This window comes from Neovison vison, chromosome 12 (assembly GCF_020171115.1).
Source record: "Neovison vison isolate M4711 chromosome 12, ASM_NN_V1, whole genome shotgun sequence".
NCBI classification, from domain to species: domain Eukaryota; kingdom Metazoa; phylum Chordata; class Mammalia; order Carnivora; family Mustelidae; genus Neogale; species Neogale vison.
The window spans coordinates 38703879-38723524 of record NC_058102.1 but is presented as its reverse complement, the minus strand read 5'-3'; the positions used below and the strand labels follow the sequence as shown (position 1 = coordinate 38723524).

Sequence of the window (19646 nt, the reverse complement as noted above, 5' to 3'; positions counted from 1 at the left end):
GAAGAAAGAGCTCAGAGAGGAAAGAGACTCATCAAAGTCAGGTAAGAGGCAAAACCAAACCTTGAGGTCCTGTCCTCTAACCACGAAGGGTTCTTCTGAGAGTCTCCTTTGTTGCTTCCAGAAGCCAACAAAATAGAGTCAACGATTCATAATTTCTGTATCTATAGCTATTTCCCAGACTTCCTGATTGCTTATTGGGCTTGAATTAAATAATTTAACTGTCTTGAATTCTTATTTCTGTTTTTCAAAGTTGGAAGCAACGTCTTCAAGATATTTCTTCCATGAAGCTATTAATTGGGGTGAGAGCAAAATAAAAGGTCGGTGTCACACCTTTGTTTTTGTATTTGCTTTCTTGAAAGTCCCCTTTGAGGGATATGTTGAATTAACTATTGCCATTTAATGCAAGGAGGAAACTGAGCCAGGGTGGTAATAATGGGAACAGTTATGTTCACTTCATATAGAAATTTGAATTACGTTTGGAAAGAAGCAGAGTTAAACAATTAAAGTAGACTGATAAATCCATGATCAGAAAGTATCTGGGTATCAAACAATTTTTTTCTGCATCATTTCCTGGCTCCTTGTTTCCTTGGCCTCCTTCTTTTACTTACCCATTTCCCATTTTCATTAAGCAGAGTGCTGATGAGAACTTGAACTTTAATTCAATTTTTTCATTTTACTCAAAATATAGCAATTCCTGGCTAGTTTTGGATTGATAGTTGTTTTCAGGAGAATAAACAGGGCTCGTAGATAAATTTTTGAAAGAGATACATGTGTTTGTCTAGGTGTTTAGGCATTTGTTTATTTATTGTAAAAAGTGTAAGATTGCGATCTAAGATAAAATTTAAAGGGGAAGAAACTTCACTTAAATTTGTGAAAAACATAAATTTTTACCTGTATTGATGATCAAAATTGAAACAACTCATTTTTCCTCAGTTAAGATGTCCTTAGAGAGTTGTAGGTGTTTCAATGTAAAGAGGTATTTTAGCTCAGTGGATCTTAAAGGTAGAAAGACAATGGCGTTTTCTAATTCTTGACTTGGGCAGAATTGGGTTTAATCATCTCAGCTAGTTAACTGTCTTCCACGACCTTAACGTAGTCCAAAGAGGTACCACTTTGTGGTGACTCGAAGATGTGTTCTCATTCTCTTGATGTGTTACTTAAATTCTTCCTGTTTGAAATTTGCCTTGTCCTCTCTCCTTATTAGAGGAAAAGTTTTCACTGTGGTTCATTTGCATTTTCAAAACTTACTCAGAAGCTCATGGTTTCTTGCTTCCTCTTTCAACAGAATCCTTTGGGGCAGTGTTTGTTTCCGCGAAAAAGAATATTTTTGGTGATGGCTGGCCATGACTTTGGTTTAGATCCCATTAAAATTAAGTATGGGTCAGAAAGAATGTATTATTTGTAATGGAGCCTGAAGATTAATTAACACACACACTTCGAATGAAATGTTTTATTCTTCATTGGGGAGGGTGTATGGTATGGGTAGTGCTGTGAATCGTTATAAGACTGATGATTCACAGACCTGTACCCTTGAGACAAATAATACTTTACATATTAATAAACAAAATGTTTAATTCTTCTTCTCAGAAATCAGAGTTTCTGTTTGAGTTTTTTTAATACTTTGTCTGATTCCCTGAGCTAACAATGGACACTTCTTTAAGACAACACTCATTCCTGGAGATGGAACCCTTTGGACGTGCAGCCGAGCCAAACTCCGTCAATGGAATCTTCTGCAGCTTGTTCATTTCTGGTTCTCATCATCTGGGACAGGGATTCCTTACATGGGAACTTGACCTTTCAATTGCTTGAAGGAAGCTAACCTTTGCTCTCAGGGTAGTCTGAGATGTGAAAGCTTGTCTTTCTTGTTTCACAGCACACATAATGAAATGAACTAGATAGAGACTCGATGGGCTTAATTCTTTAGCTCATCAAGGCAAGAAGCCCAGGGTTCTGTTTGAATTAATAATGGTTACAGTTATTCCAAGCTAAATCTTGACATATTATGTTTATAAGAACTGATGCACACCAGAAGATAACTTTTTTTTTTTTGGTCCTTCAGGTTCTTGTCCTCATGAATGCCTTAATGGAGCTTTCTGTTCTAAGACTGGTACATGTGACTGTCAAATATTTCAGGCACTTGGGACACGGTGCCAGATTGGTAAGTTTCAGGGCTACTTGAGAGAATTATAAGTCAGGGAGAACTTTAAGGTGTAATTGGCTACATCAGTGTTCATGCACTGGGAGTTGAGGCAATCGTATTATGCATTAACTTGTGTCCCTAATTCATTCAGACAATTTAGAAATAATGTAAAAGAAAATGCATGTGTCCACTTTCCCTTCTCACTGATCTCTACTACTTCCTCAGGTTTGTTTTTTTTTTTTTTTTCCATTTCATGGATGGATGATATCAGTCCATTAAACCAGGTTTTTACTTGTTTCTGTTTCTGCTTTATAAATTAGACTTATTATTTGGAGCCACTCTTTTTCTTACTTTGAATTAATTGGACATTCTGTATATAAAATAGACACAGTTTTGAGAGTTCTTCAAAGGCAGAGGGTTCTTTAAAACATTTTTAACCACATTGTCTGGGATAGGTTCCTACCTCAGTAAGGATAAATATTAATTTGTTTAATAAGTATTCATGGAGTACCTACTAAATCCCAGACCTGCCACTGGGGATACAATAGTGAGTAATATAGACATGCTTCGGCCCTCTGGGAGGTTACAGTCTAGAAAAAGGAACAATGCATAAGAGATACATATTCATTATACTTAAACCACATGCTATAAAGGAAAGTACAAGATCCTGTGAAAATCTGCAACGGAGGTAAGGCATACTGTCAGAGAAGACTGAACAATGAATTGCTCTGTTTTTTCCTGAAAAGGACATTGTTGGTCAAGGCTAAAAAAATTTAGGTAAAATCACAAAAAAAAAAAAAAAGAAAGAAAGAAAGGCAATGATTGTGCCTTATCTCTGTGCTCCCTACAGCAGTGTGCATTAAAATGTTTTATATTGAGTGCTTGGTGAAGGTCATTGATTTCCATATTATTCTAAAGGGAAGGACCTAGAAAGTTAATATAGAATATAGGGTTATCCACAAAGGGAAGAAGGGAGGTAGTCACAAAGGAAATATGAAATGAAGTTGTATGATTTAAGATGAATATTGTTTGACATTTGGCCAGTTTAAGGCTATGAATTCCTAAATTCCAGCATCCTTTGGATGACTAATGCTCCCCATCCCAAGGTCTCAGGCATATAAACATGATCTTTCTTTTGTCGTGGTTATTTTTCTCTGTGAATACTATTGAGATATTTTTGAAAGAATTGCAGAGTCTGGAACACTCTACTGCTGCTTATGCAAATATTTAGAGCACTCGGTGGTAACATTTCTTTCTTTTCTAAGCCACTGTGTTTGTTTTATCTCTATTACCTTCTTTTACTGTATCATTTTCCTTACTATTCACTTCTTCTAGTCTTCTTCTGGAAGCAAAATTTAAAGACGTTTCTAACACAAAACCTTTCTTCAAAGCCACTTGGAAACCATGTTTTCCTTTAGGAGAGTTTAATAGTTTTGAGAACAACTGAAAATTTTATATTGGTTGTTTCTTTCTGTGATATTGACCACCAAAGAAGAAAATATTTATTTTCATGAAAATTGGAATCACCTACCATAACTGAACCTTGCCAGAAACAGGATATAATTTCTTTTATTCAATTAAATATTGTCTTATTTCTTTTCAGTGCCAAACATGGGCAATGGCAGAGATGGGATTTGCAAAACCTGGGGACAGTACCACTTTGAAACTTTTGATGGCATTTACTATTATTTCCCAGGAAACTGTTCTTACATTTTTGCAAAGGACTGTGGTAATTTGGAGCCTCAGTACACTGTATGGGTAGGTGATCCTAGGGCATAATTAACTTAAAGATTTTTTTTTTCCTGGCAAAGTTTATATTTTTAAAGGTATGCACAAATGATGGAAAATATATAGTAATCATAGTGCAAATACTTGGGGCTCTGACTGGGGAAGGAGAAGGATTCGTTTTTAATGGGATGGACCCAATTTGTAGCTAAATTGAGTCTATCTTATTGAGATGGAGCTTTGGATTGGGAGAAGAAGGGTTTGGATCCGTGTGGGAGAGAGTTATAGGAATGCAAAATGTTTATATTACAATGTCATAATATCACTTCTGGTTCATATCCCCATTATTCAGATTGTATTCAAACATTTTGAAGAGGGCGTGGGTTTGGATGCTAACCAAATTGCTCATACAGATTTCTTTCCTGATGCTACCATTGTGATATTCCCCCAGATTAATTTTTTTTTGAAGGCACCCCTTAGTGTGATCAGAGGCTGGCATTCAGGAAATGGAGTACAGAAGCAAGGCCTAAGGACATAGAGGCAGGCACTTACTAGGTTGGTTCATACTGTATAATTGAGTGCAGAGAGATAGTGTTTAGCTGAACTCTTGATTTGGAAGAATTCCTAAGAGACTGCTCAGAATGCAAGCTGCAGAGTGGCTCTGTTGAAGTAAAAAAGTCAGGACTCTTTCCTTGTCTCACTCTCTTGCCCTGACTTTCTAGCTGTCTCCAAGCAGAGTCATGAGACAGCTGTGCTATCCTGTTCAAAAGCTAGAACTCTCCATAGGCATCATTTGTTCAAACCTCTGTTTTCTTTTTCCCTTCTAACTTAAATTGAAGCTGCCTAAATTCTTCTCTCCTAGGTGGTGCACATTTTAAAAAGTAGGCTTTGAAGTTTTTTAAGAGCAACAAAAGCCTTGTGACCCAGAAAGGAAATGAGGTCTACTGAAAGTTAACTTATGAGGCATAAAGATAAAAAAATCCTCTGTGTCTTTAGATAGGGAAGTCAGTGGCAAGCATCTTCAGTATTTACAGGGCTCCTGTTTTCAGCCACTTATTGTCTGTTTCTCCTCCACTCTCTCACTGGGTTTATCACTCAAACACCTTCTGACTCCCTCATTGAAATGTTCTTGTCCAGGGTCTCACCCTTCTGAAGAATAAAGTGTCAACTAGATAATCTATCCTTTGATAATAGCACACAATGCTGAACTGTGCTCCCAGAGCTAATTTTGTTTCTACTTGGCTCTGTTTTAGCTGGTGGAATTTTCTTTCTAGGCAACAAATCCATTCATTTTAAATGTCATCTTTCCCCTGATTATGGAAATAGTTTATCCACCTTTCTTTCTTTCTTTCTTTCTTTCTTTTGATTTTATTTATTTATTTATTTGAGAGAGAGAGAACACAAGTTGGGGAGGGGGCAGAGAGAAGGGAAAAGTAGACACCCCCCCACCCCCCGCTAAGGAGGATGCCAATGTGGGGCTTGATCCCAGGACCCTGAGATCATGACCTGTGCCTAAGGCAGATACGTAACCGACTGAGCTTTCCAGGTGTCCCTGTTCTCACCTTTGATAAATTTAAACCTCTTAACAAGCTACGAGTTATAAGATGACATGTAAGTGGTTTTACTCAAAAGTTAGTCTAATCTTTTACAAGAAAATTCTCGTGTGTCATTTATACTTCTTGAAATAGTTCACTTTTCTTGTAGAAAATTTTAAAAATTTCAGAGAAGTCTATAAAAATAGTGTTTGAACTACTGCAATATAGACTGCAGCCGATGGCCATTTGGGCTCTCTCCATCCTTTGGCTCATGTAGATAATGCTGCTATAAACATCAGGCTGCATGTATCCCTTTGAAACTGTATTTTTGTATTCTTTGGGTAAATACCTACTAGTGCAATTACTGGGTCATAGGATAGTTCTATTTTTAACTTTTTGGGGACCCTGCATATTGTTTTCCAGGATATCACTCAGCCATCGGAAAGAATGAAATCTTGCCATTTGCAATGACATGGGTGAAGATAGAGAGGAATATGCTAAGCAAAGTCAGTCAGTTAGAGAAAGACAAATACCACATGATTCCACTCATATGTGGAATTTGAGAAACAAACAGATGAACATGTGGGAGGGGGGAAAAAGAGAGCGAGGGGTGCAAATCATAATAGACTCTTAAGGTTAGAGAACAGACTGAGGATTGTTAGAGGAGGGTGGGGATGGTCTAGAGGGTTGATGTCTACAAAAGCGGGCGTTTGGCATGATGAGCACTGAGTGTTGTATGTAAGTGAAGAATCACTAAATTCTACTCCTAGAACCAATACTACCATGTATGTTAACTAACTAAATTTAAATAAAAATTTAAAAATAGAGTTAGCACTGCTAATGGCTTCACATATTTTCTTCTACTCTTTTTTCTCTGAATTTTAAACACATTTATAATCTTGAAATCCGACTATGTATAATTTTCTGTCTGAGATTTTCACCTGGTAATTATGTTAAGAACTTTCTTCCATGTCCAATATTCTTGAAAAACCAAAATTTTATTAGCTATCTTTGTTCAAATTTATGGAATATTCAAAATCTTTACTTATGCCGTTTTAGAAATTTAGATTTTAAAAAATATTTTGTCTTTTTTTTAAAAAGATTTTATTTATTTATTTATTTATTTGAAAGAGAGAGAGATCACAAGTAGGCAGAGAGGCAGGCAGAGAGAGAAGGGGAGGAAGCAGGCACCCTGCTAAGCAGACAACCCAATGCAGGGCTTAATCCCAGGACCCTGGGATCATGACCTGAGCCGAAGGCAGAAGCTTTAACCCACTGAGCCACCCAGGCACCCCTTTTCAGTCTTTTAATACATACATTGATCAACATCTTTATGCATATATCCTTTTCTATTCCTGATCATTTTCTTTTTTAACTTAATTTTACTTTTATGAAAATAATACCTGTACATAGTTTTAAAAATTTATCTAAAGCATGTGAAGCATGCTTGCTTTCACTCTAACCTAAGCTAAAATCTGTCTCCCAAAGGCAATTGCTTCAACTCCTTAAACTATTTCTTCTGGCTTTTACATTACATGCCCAAATATGCTATTATTTATTTATCTTTCAAGTTAAGCCTTACTCAGTCATTTCCTACTACAGAAGATGGAATCATCTTTGTTATGTCACCCTTCCTACCCCTAACATACACACACACACACACACACACACACACACACTCCTTCCCTCTTCTTTACAGAGTTGTATTGTCATCTCAGGTTAAATGATATGTGGTTTATTATTGTGATTTACATATTACACATATATGTATGTATATATGAATTCATATAAATATTATTAAGACCTGAGCCCAGTAGTTCATTATTATTTTGTTTCTCCTCTTTGTGCATTTGTATAGAGTTATTATCTATACAGTTATCCCCCTTTTTGTTTGTTTGTGACACTTTTATACTCTAATCACTAATTTTTTTTCTTTAAACTCTTCAGCTCCATAAATTTCTTCTCAATATGGTCAGATATTTATACTTTACTTTTTGAACCCTTGAAATTAACTTTGGAATAGAGTAAGATAATCTTTCATTCTTCTCCTTTCTTCTCTTCTTGTTTTCTTTATTCTCTTTTTCTTTTTTTCTTCCTCCCTCCCTCCCTTCTTCCTTCCCTTCCCTTCCTTTTTCTTTCTTTCCCTAAACTAAATTTCCCATCAAATTTTGAGAAGTAATCTTTGTCTTTCCTAAAATATTATTTTATTTTTAGAGCAATTTTATTTTTAGTGAGGTTCTTAGTCACTTTTGCGACCTCCAGGTATTGCATTGTATAGAGCTCCATTTCATGAGTCTCTAACGTGACATGGACACGAAAACTACAAATGTGTTTCTTTGTGGTGCTCTACTGTCTTCCTGTCAGAATTAGTTTTTTTCTAGTGCATACCAGATACCTTTAAAATAAGTCAGTCAGAGAAAGACATATACCATATGATTTCACTCATATGTGGAATTTAAGAAACAAAACAGATGGACATAAGAGAAGGAAAAGAAAAATAGAATAAGATTAAGACAGAGAAGGAGGCAAACCATAAGAGACTCTTAACTATAGGGAACAAACTGAGGGTTGTTGGAGGGGAGGTGGGTGGGGGTGGGGTAATTGGGTGATGGACATTAAGGAGGGCACTTGAAGTCATGAGCACTGGGTGTTGTATGCAACTGATGAATCACTAAATTCTACCTCTGAAACCAATACTATACTGTACGTGAACTAACTTGAATTTAAATAAAACCTTGAAAGAGAAAAAAAGAATGTTGAGACTCAACATGTAAAGATTTAGCTCATTTATATGCTGAGGGGCGCCTGGGTGGCTCAGTGGGTTAAAGCCTCTGCCTTCAGCTCAGGTCCTGGTCAGGTCCTGGTTCCAGGGTCCTGAGATGGAGCCCCACATGGGACTCTGCTCAGCAGGGAGCCTGCTTCCTCCTCTCTCTTTGCCTGCCTGTCTCTCTGCCTACCTGTGATCTCTATTGTCAAATAAATAAATAACATCTTTTAAAAAAATGCTGAATTATCTTGTACTTTAAAAAGTTAATTTTGTTGTCCAATTTCTTTGATAAATCTTTTTTTTTCTCTTGAAAATCCTAAATGTTTGTAATTTTGTAAAGTGGCATTGGTCTAACAGTGCCATAGAACTGTAAACAGACATTGTGACTTTGGGAACTCAAATGAAGGCCTACATATCTTGCTGGTTCCAACACTTTCTATTTTTTCTCCCCTTCAAGGTTCATAATAGCCCTAAGTGCTATGGTTCAGTGTATTCTTGTTACCGGTCAATCAGCTTGTTCTTTTCAGACCAAGAGGAAATTCGTATTTATGGGCATGAAATAAAAAAGGATGGAATCAGGTAAGATATAATCAATGATATAATTAAAATAACACCATGGACTGGTAGAATTTCCAAACATGTCATGTTTGAAATTGAATTATGGGGAGTAGAAGAAAGGATTTCTGTCAACCAATGACCTTAAAGTTCTATCATACAGACATTAAAATTCAGCAAGCTCTGAGGCCGGTCAGGTGACCAGAACCTAACCAGTTTTACCTCCCTAATGTTTGTGTAGGATACACTTATGTTTGCACAGATACAGATGAGATTATCACATCTTTTTCCTAAGGAGATTCAGGAGAAATCTTAATAGTTCAGCTCTTCAATTATACTTGCCTTCTTTCTTAAATCTTCTCTTCTCTCTTTCTTGCATCTTCCCTTTCTCCCTTTTTCTTCCTCCCTCCCCACTTCCTCTCTCCCTTCTCCCCTTCCCCCCTCCCTTCCTTTCTTCCTTCGCAGTTACTTAAAATATAACTAAACCTGTGGAAGTCTTTTCCAAATGTGTACGAATGCGGCTTGGGTGTCACTTGAGACTTTCCGCTAGTATTCTGACAAAGATTCAGAGCCAATAAATAACTGGCCTTCTCGAATAGATCAGAGAAAGGCCCAGTTTTGCCTTCCTAGCTACCAAGAATAAGGCCTGAGAGTTTGGGGGAAGGGGGTGTTTATTAGTTTGAAGAAAGGTTTTCCATATGTAAGGTTGGAATACTGTGGAATAATCCACCTTCGAATCTAAATAAATATAGAATTAGTCAATTTTAAGATTTCTTGGCTGAGCTATGCCAGAAAAAGTAAAATGTGGGATGGAACAGTTCTGTCATTTAGAATTCATTTGAACCCTGGGGATTCTTTCCAGTCTTACCAACCTGTGTACCTTTTTCTCAGTTTGGACTCCTCAAGAGGCAGCAGGTGATAGCATGAAGGGTTTTGGATGAAGCACCAGGCAGCCAAGCACTGACGTAGGCTTTGTCACGGTCAGGGGACCCCAAACAGTCTCTCACCAATCTCAGGCTTATTTTCTTGATCATTTGGGTTCTGTACTTCTCATTTTCTTAGAAAAGATACCTGTGCCTTTTGAATGGGATAATAATGCAACTGCATATGTATTTTTTGGAGCTGAATTTAAATAGTAATTTAGAATTCCTTATATGGGATTTGGGGTAACACAATGAGCTCTTTAAAAAAATTATTATATCTTATAAAACAAAAACACATTTCAAAAAAAAAAACACCTTTCAAGTAGATTTTCAGGAATACTGACTCTTTGTTAAATCTCAGAGAAAATATTTCTTCGAGGATTTCTATTTGTATGAGCGATTCCATTTGTATGACTTGTATGAGGGAAGGAGGATGGTTTTCTTATTATTCAGCTAAGTTGCTTATCATAATACCGCACCTGGCCTAGGGCCTAATTCAAAGCAGGTGTTAGAGAAATATTTGCCAAAATCAAATCAAATCAAAAGTGCAAGTCTCTGCAAATTGCACCTTACCTCTCTAGACTTTGGTTCTTTCGCCTGTGAAATGAAGGGTTTTGGTACATATGAATCCATGAATAATTTTCAGCATTAATTTGTACATTCATTTTAGTTTGCATTGTGAATGTTTCCTGACTAGGTTACATGGCGTTTTTCTTAAATTTCTGGTAGATAATGTAATTTTTACTATTATCCCCCATCTCTACTAGCATCTTTTTATGTCATACACAGCTGGATAATCATAGTTAGGCATCTTCTAGTTTCAAAAATTGTGTATTTCATCAAATTTGCTGTGAAAGAATCAAATGATAAATGACCAAAACAAAAAATATCCACAGCAGAACAACTGTATCTCCATACACTTAACATTCTGTAGCAAAGAAATATCTTTATAAAACGTGATTTACTTTTTTCAAGCATAGCTTTTATAAACTTGCAAATTTAAGTGACATTACTCATATAGACTTTTACTGTGAATTTAATAGGAATTTCTCATGCTTATAATTTTTAATAAGAATAAGTTATGGTAATAGCTGCAGTCATATTTGTCCTTCAGGGTAAAATTTAGTTATTTTTTTATTCTTACAACTAATTCTGCATAAAAAGTGATTTGCAACCAGCTCTATACAAGTGGTTGCAGATATTTTGAATTGTTTCTTTGGGAATTACCATTTTGTTAATGAGTAAGTTTGATTTTATAATTTTTATTCCATGGAGCATACTCTTTCTGAAAGGAACTCACTAATTTGAAGTGTTTAATGTATGGACATACTAACCAACCTCCCTCCTCACTCATAGTTTTTAAGTTTCACATAGCATGGCTATTTTAATAAAAAATATTTTTTCCTTCCATTTTCTTAATTATTAGTGCCTGCTCTTTTCTGTAATTTTCATGGATGGAAGGAGATCAGTGACTTTTCAAAAGCATTTTAGGTGATTTACTGTACTTTTAAAATGTCCAGTTGCTTAGTTTTCTTCAAGTCTCTCCTTTTCCCCACTTCCTTTCTTTGTGAAAAGTGGAAGGATTGGACATTGGAACAGGAATTTAAATATTCACTGTGACTGTTGTTTAAATAGGCTTAATTTCATCCAATTTAAAAAATTTGACTATTACCCCTATGTAATACTGTAGAGCAAAGTATTTTATGTTCCTAATAATGTACTTTGAAGCATTAAAAATACAAATTCTAATTAATCATGCCCAGATGTTTTTCTTTTGGAAAACAATGACTTCTGCCAAGGTGACATTTTGGGGATAGAAGCTCCTATTTCCTTACAGGCAAGTTTAAAACAAAATTAGACAAAGTCTGAACTCAGTGTTTTTACCTATTTGCACCATTGTTTCTCCTTACTTCAAAATTGCTGTCCAGCATTTTTAGATTTATCTTGTACTCTCTAGATAAAAATAAATACATTTAAGCTCTCATTATTCTAAATAGACAAGGTTATTTTCCAGTTTTATAAAATCATTGATATTTAGCAGAAATGTATTTTTTATCAGTTGAATAAAACATCCAATTATATGCAGAAAATCTTTACCAGGGGGGAAAACAGGTACCAATTTTGGTTGTCTTTTTATTTCGATATTGAATTTTTCCAAAATGTTGAGATTTCCTCTGTAATGGCTGCTTGGGAAACCTAGCTGCATAGTTCATTCAGTAATTTTGAATAATAATGATATTTTATTTACTTCTCAGTCATTTGAAGAAAGAAATTTATCGTGTGTAATGAATTCGTCATCATAACTCTTAAATTGCCTTTATTCTATTTTTCAAGTTTAACGTTGCCTCAGACTGTTGGGCAGGTTTTCATTGAGAAACTAGCTGACTATATTCTGGTGAAAACAACCTTTGGTTTTTCATTGGCTTGGGATGGAATATCTGGAATTTACCTCAAACTGTCTCAGGAGCATAAAGGGAAATCGTGTGGTTTATGTGGAAACTACAATGATATTCAATCTGATGATTTTATCATTCAACAAGGTAAGTGCAGTGGAAGAAATGTGTGGTACTTCTGTGGTCCTCTTCATTCACTGATCAAGCTATTTGTATCCAGAAGAGTGCAACTTATCCCAGGTTGGGTAAAATTAGAAGCTAGCACTTGCCTGCTATAGTGATTTTAAGTGAATATTGGATAGAAACATGTTTGTGTCATTTTCAAAAACCATAAGCTAGTTTACATTTACTAGATTAAGATACAAGTCTTACTCATGTAACAAATATTAAATGAACATTGACTTTGTGTCCGACCCTGTTGTAGGAGCTTGGGGATACATCAGTGAACAAAACTGACTCCTCCCTTGTCTGGGCTTATCTTTTAGTGATTCAAACCCATTTGAAACAAACTTATCTACTTTTGGACAAAAGATATTTTGCATCTAGTCTTCATAGGAATGAATTCATTGACTGCCAAATAATGATTTTGTAAAGATAATAATGTGAACAGAACTTATAAAAGCTGAATGAAAATTGGAAAGGTTTTTTTTTTATCATGTATAATGATGTACATACCATCATTTATCTACTTATACTAAGTCATGAAACTAATCTCAGTGTGCCATTAAAAATGGGTTCTCTTTCAGTTTAGATACTAGTGTGGAATGGAATCAGAATAAGAATCACAGGACACAGTTACAAGTTAGGTCCACATTTCAAGGTCCGATAAAGAATACTGTTCTTAATATCAGCACTCTAGACTGTGAATCTTCCTCCAAAGCTTACATGTTGTGTAACTTGAGGGAACTCGTTTAATCTCTCTAATGTTCAGTTATTTTCAGCTGTAAAATAGAGATATAATTATTCTGAGTTCATAGTGTTGTCAGTAATAATAACAATATACCTTGATACTATTTATAGTAACAGTTAATATGAACATGTAGCTATATTATTCCCAACACTTACATCATCCTGTAAGGTGGCTGGCATTTTCTTAATTGTTCAATGAGGACTCAAGGGGATGTGCCCAATGCAACACAGCTTGTAAATGGTATTATCAGGGTTGGATTACAGACCTTACTGACTTCCAATCCCATGCTTAGATGAATGTGTGAGAAACTGACTTAACCTGTAAAAATGCTATGTCATATATATGTTTTATAGTATACAATTCACAGAGAAGTGTCACCCTATGTGTTTTTAGAGACAGTGAAAGTCCTACTTAGAGGGTGGGTTCTGGAGTCAGATTGTGGGGTTCAAATCCTTCTTTGCCACATATTAAACTTTCTTAGTTTATGACAATAATAGTGTAGAGTTGCAAGATTAACTGAGATAATCCATGTACAATATGTAATCCAGTGTCTGGCACATAATTAATACTGAATACGTTTTAGCTAATTTATAATCATCTCCAGGTGTTCTCAAGTAGCCTAGAATGGAGCTAATAGGAAAACATTTGATTAAAGATATTGTTTTAAGAGGCTCTTGTTAAAATGCAAACATTTTACCCAAGATGGATAATGCATCATCAGGATTAGTTTACTAGCACTGAGAGTACAGAACAGGGTTCCAAGCTGTCGATTTTTTTCCTATGTAAAATGAAGATAATAGTAAAGACCCTGGGAGCTTCCTAACCTTTGAGCATCAAATGAGAAAATGTACGTGAAAGTGTTCAAAAGTCTGTGAGCACCACATGGATGTACAGTATTGAGATCATCATGAACTAGTGTTTTCATTTGGATATTGAGAATGACAGAATTCATAAACTTGGAGTCTTGAGACTCTATTAGGAAGTGGGGTTTTGGACTCAGGAAGATCAATCAGATGCTTGTTATTGATTTCTTTTTCTTTGGTGTCAAAGCTTCATGAAGAAAATAATACTCAATTCAGTTCTCAGTGTTAGAGTTAGAAAAAACTGTTGCGGGCAACTTCCTCCCGGGTTGTCTGGGGAATATGGTACAGAGGTGAGGCTTGAACAAAGCATCTGCTCTTGCTAGAGGAAGAGGGACTCAGGTAAGGATTTGAGCTGAGGGTCAGACAGACTTTGATAATCTGGAAGATAAAATGGTGAGATACCTGGGCGGCATGCAGAAGAGTGTTAGCAGATTCTGGGTGGAGAGGACCGGCAGGCGGCGAGTGGACTAAATTATGATTGAATTGGCAGAAGGTTTTCAAAAAGGACCCTGGAAAGTTGGTAAGAAGAGCCTAAAGAGAGATTTCAGATTTTTCATAGTTTAATTTGGTGCACAGTGTGAAGCAGAGTAATAATAATAATAATAATAAAAATAACTTGTAAGGATGTGACTAGAATTGCCCTCCAATTTTCTCCTATTCTAATAATGCAAGAACATGTCTACCGTTGAGCCGTATTACCTTTAGCTTTAGCCATATTACCTAGCATTTTTTTTTCTTTTCTTTTTTTTTTTTTAAGATTTTATTTATTTATTTGACAGAGAGAAATCACAAGTAGATGGAGAGACAGGCAGAGAGAGAGAGGGAAGCAGGCTCCCTGCCAAACAGAGAGCCCGATGCGGGACTCGATCCCAGGACCCTGAGATCATGACCCGAGCCAAAGGCAGCGGCTCAAGCCACTGAGCCACCCAGGCACCCCTTACCTAGCATTTTTTGAAACTCAGCCTGTTCTTTGCTGATTAGATAAAACATCAGAGGCACTGAGGTAGTTTGATTGAAAGCCATTGAATGCACAGTTTCTTAACAGTGATTAAAATTGTATTTCTCCCTGCATTTCTATTCTTCAGGGATGACTTCACAAAGAAATGAGGCTTTTCGGAATTTCCGTGGATATAGAAATATTTTAATTGATTGTCTCAATGAGCTTCTGGTTCCATAATTCATGTTTATAGCTAGCTACACATCAAAATAGATGCCCTGGCTTACTCTTGTTTTTCCCAACATAGTAATTAATAATGCCTCATTTTCACTCTTAGAAAGCATTCCAGTATGCACAAGAAATCACTTTACTTGTAGCATATATTATGTGAAACATTTTAAATTTAGTTTTGCAGTCTTCCAGACAACCAATCGATATAGATTTAAAGTCTCATTATAGCCAGCTTTTGGGACTTTTATTATTATGATGTCATAAAAATAGATAAATATGTAGCTATAAACTGGGATTAAAGTGAACTCTAAGGGGATGTCCAGGTTGTTTAGTTACATTAAAATTTGTGCATAGATATTGAAATCAGTGGGCCTTCACATAGTATTTAAAAAAAAAGATTTTATTTATTTATTTGACAGACAGAGATCACAAGTAGGCAGAGAAGCAGGCAGAGAGTGAAGAGGGAGCAGGTTCCCTGCTCAGCTGAGAGCCCGATGTGGGGCTTGATCCCAGGACCCTGGGACCATGACCTGAGCCGAAGGCAGAGGCTTGAACCCACTGAGCCACCCAGGCGCCCCTAGATTCAACATTTGGCTGAATGGGGGAGCAGGATTAATTTTCACACAAGGCCCTTAACTTGTTCTCAGGCCAGGTGCTAACATGATTGAAACTTGATCTGAAACAGAGAGCCCAGAAAGCTCACCACCAACCATCTGTCTGCCACTGCCTGTATATTAGCTCCTGAATCTTGCCTCTGCACAGCACTAGGATAGTATTGCACTTCTTTAACTGTCTTGAGCATGTTTAGAAACACTGTTGATCATATTCAGATGAAATGGATTTACTTCTTGGTCTTCTCTGAGTGTCTTCTCCAGTCTTTCATTGTTTTTGTGGCTGTCTTCTGAAATCGTCACTATATATATATTTTATTGTGATGTACCTCAAAAATGGAAACTTGATTTTAGCAAGGTTCTGACTAATCTTAAATATAATGAAAGGGCTGTCAGAAAAATTTCATACCAAACTTTTACTTAACGTTTCTTGGTTTTAGGTGTATTTCCTCCTCTCTACAACACCCTTAGGCTAATGAGAGCTTTACTGGTGTGTATGTTGTACCATTCACTTTCAGTGCCTCTTTATGTTGCTTCAGTGATGTTTGCTTTTTCCCTTCAATGACATGAACTTTTGTTTGGTACTTACACTTTGTTCAATGCGGTGTTTTTATACTAAAGTAATGGTATAGTCTGATATCACTGACAATCATTGGTATTTATAAAGGTATTGAACTTAGCTTTTTGGCCAAGAAGTATATGTTGATGAAATGTATTTGTGTAAAGTGATGCTAATACACACATATATATTTTGTGTATGTGTGTGTGAAATAGAGGACTATACAGAAGACATTGCTATGTTTGCAAATAGCTGGTCGGTGCAAATTCCTGATGACACCAAATGTGTACCAATGCCTTCAGACTTTCCAAATCCATGCTCCAGCGGAATGCCAGCATTTGAGGTAAATTTGATGTGGCAATCCTGGGCTTGTTGGATATCATACATATACATTGTATTTGCATATTGAATATTAAGCAGTTTTGGTGCAAACAGGACATAATTAAACCTGGTAAAATTCAGGGAATGTAACTGCAACAGGAATAACTTGAAGATAGTTCAGACACTGTGAACGTAATGAGTTTCATGAGAGCAGGACTCTTTGTGCAAACATGTAGTTAGAAAAATGGTGGTTAAAACCGAGAAGGATAAACCACCTTCCCTTTCCTGGTAAGAAGGGAAGGCCCTGCCAATAGATCAGTAGAAAAAATGAGAGTACGCTTGTATCATTAAATATGTCCTGCTGACTGCCATCCTCTCCCACACAGGCCATCTTCTTCAAGTGTCAGATTTTGTTGCAGTTCCCATTTCTGAGCTGCCATGAGTATATTGATCCGTATCTGTATATTGCCAGCTGTGTTAATGATCTTTGCAAGTAAGTGAAATAATTAGCATTTGTAATTGAATTCTCTTTGTCCAAAAAGAAGAGCCAACACCTCTTCTCTAACGTAGCCCTCTCAGCAGTTCACAAAGTATAATGGAAATGTAAAACAGAAACCATACTAACAACTGTTAAAAGCTTGCTGGGTAAATTGGAAGGGGAGGTGAACCATGAGAGACTATGGACTCTGAAAAACAATCTGAGGGGTTTGAAGTGGCGGGGGGTGGGGTGGGAGGTTGGGGTACCAGGTGGTGGGTATTAGAGAGGGCATGGCTTGCATGGAGCACTGGGTGTGGTGAAAAAATAATGAATACTGTTTTTCTGAAAATAAATAAATTGGAAAAAAAAAATAAAAAAATAAAAATTAAAAAAAAAACTTGCTGGATAATAAGAAGTACAGACTAAGTGGTTTATAGAAGCAGCATGAACAGAACACAGCAATTCTTAAATGGTTCGTTCCACTGTTGCCTTACAGGAGTTTGGAGATGTCAATAAATCCTTTCAAAATAATGTTTTGAAATGCACAAAATCAGACACACAAAAAAACTATATTGAAATAGAGTTACCAAAATAGTAAAAGAAATGAATTTATGATATATATTTATTTTTTAAGACAATTCTTTTTTTTTTTTTAAAAAAAAGATTTTATTTATTTATTTGACAGAGAGAGATCACAAGTAGGCAGAGAGGCAAGCAGAGAGAGAGAGAGAGGAGGAAGCAGGCTCCCTGCTGAGCAGGGAGCCCAATGTGGGACTCGATCCCAGGACCCTGAGATCATGACCTGAGCTGAAGGCAGAGGCTTAACCCACTGAGCCATGGGCGCCCGATATATATGTTTTTATATGCCTTTCAAGTCTAACTATAACTACTATAATATATTATTTGCCCCAGGGGTACAGGTCTGTGAATCATCAGGCTTACACACTTCACAGCACTCACCATAGCACATACCCTCCCACGTGTCCATAACCCACCACCCTATCCTTATCCTCCCATCCCCCAGCAATCCTCAGTTTGTTTCATGATATTGAGTCTCTAATGGTTTGTCTCCCTCCTGATCCCATCTTGTTTCATTTTTTCCCTCCCTAACCCCCAACAACCCCTCACCCTGCCTCTCAAATTCCTCATATCAGATCATATAATTGTCTTTCTCTGATTGGTTTATTTTGCTCAGCATAAATGGCAAGATTTCATTTCTTTTGATGGCTGCATAGTTATCCATAGTTATCGTGTATATATATATATATATATATATATATATATATATATATGTGTGTGTGTGTGTGTGTGTGTATATATATATATACACATATATATGTATATATACTACATATTCTTTATCCATTCATCTGTGTGTCAATCTAGGCTCTTTCCATAGTTTGACTATTGTGGACATTACTGCTATAAACATTGGTATGCACATGCCCCTTTGGAGCACTACATTTGTAACTTTTGGGTAAATACACAGTAGTGAGATTGCTGGGTTGTAGGGTGACTCTATTTTCAACTTTATGAGGAACCTCCATGCTGTCTTCCAGAGTGGCTGCACCAGCTTGCATTCCCACCAACAGTGTAGGAGGTTTCCCCTTTCTGCACATCTATGCCTGCATCTGTCATTTCCTGACTTGTTAATTTTAGCCATTCTGACTTGTGTGAGGTGGTATCTCATTGTGGTTTTGATCTGTATTTCCCTGATGCCAAGTGATGTTGAGTATATTTCTTCATGTGTCTATTGGCCATTTGGTTGTCTCCTTTCCAGAAATGTCTGTTCATGTCTTCTGTCCTTTTCTTGATTGGATTATTTGTTCTTTGGGTGTTGAGTTTGGTAAGTTCTTTATAGATTTTGGATACCAGCCCTTTATCTGATATTTCATTTGTGAATATCTTCTCCCATTCTGTCAGTTGTCTTTTGGTTTTCTTGACTGTTTCCTTTGCTGTGCAAAAGCTTTTGATCTTGATGAAGTGCCAATAGTTCATTTTTGCCCTTGTTTCCCTTGCCTTTGGTGATGTGCCTAGGAGGAATTTGCTGCAGCTGAGGTTGAAGAGGTTGCTACCTGTGTTCTCCTCAAGGATTTTGATGGATTCCTATCTCTCTTTGAGGTCTTTCATCCATTTTGAGTCTATTTTTGTGTGTGGTGTAAGGATATAGTCCAGTTTCATTGTTCTGCATGTGGCTGTCCAATTTTCCCAACACCATTTGTTGAAGAGACTGATTCCCATTGGACATTCTTCCTTGCTTTGTAGAAGATTAGTTGACCATAGAGTTGAGGGTATATTTCTGGGCTCTCTATTCTGTTCCATTGATCTATGTGTCTGTTTTTGTGCCAGTACCATACTGTCTTGATGATGACAGCTTTGTAATAGAGCTTGAAGCCCACCATTGGGATGCCTCTTGCTTTGTTTTTCTTTTTCAACATTGTTCTGGCTATTTGGGATCTTTTCTGGTTCCATATAAATTTTAGGATTATTTGTTCTATTTCTGAGAAAAAAAATTGATGGTATTTTGATAGGGATTGCATTAAATGTATAGATTGCTCTAGGTAGCATAGACTTTTTAACACTATTTCTTCTTCCAATCCATGAGCATGGAAGGTTTTTCCATTTCTTTGTTTCTTCCTCAATTTCTTTCATGAGTATTCTATAATTTTCTGAGTATAGATTCTTTGCCTCTTTGGTT

General features: G+C 36.4%; 1 protein-coding gene across 2 annotated transcripts in view; it reads left to right on the top strand.

The window, feature by feature from the left end:
* Positions 1-19646, top strand: part of OTOGL (otogelin like) — a 129255-nt gene that overhangs the window by 6512 nt on the left and 103097 nt on the right. For both annotated transcript variants that reach the window (XM_044228295.1, XM_044228294.1), the window contains exons 4-10: positions 251-317; positions 2060-2158; positions 3744-3898; positions 8625-8746; positions 11980-12185; positions 16365-16492; positions 16857-16963. In XM_044228295.1, the coding sequence (XP_044084230.1) occupies positions 251-317; positions 2060-2158; positions 3744-3898; positions 8625-8746; positions 11980-12185; positions 16365-16492; positions 16857-16963 (884 nt within the window). The remainder of the gene's footprint in view (positions 1-250; positions 318-2059; positions 2159-3743; positions 3899-8624; positions 8747-11979; positions 12186-16364; positions 16493-16856; positions 16964-19646) is intronic.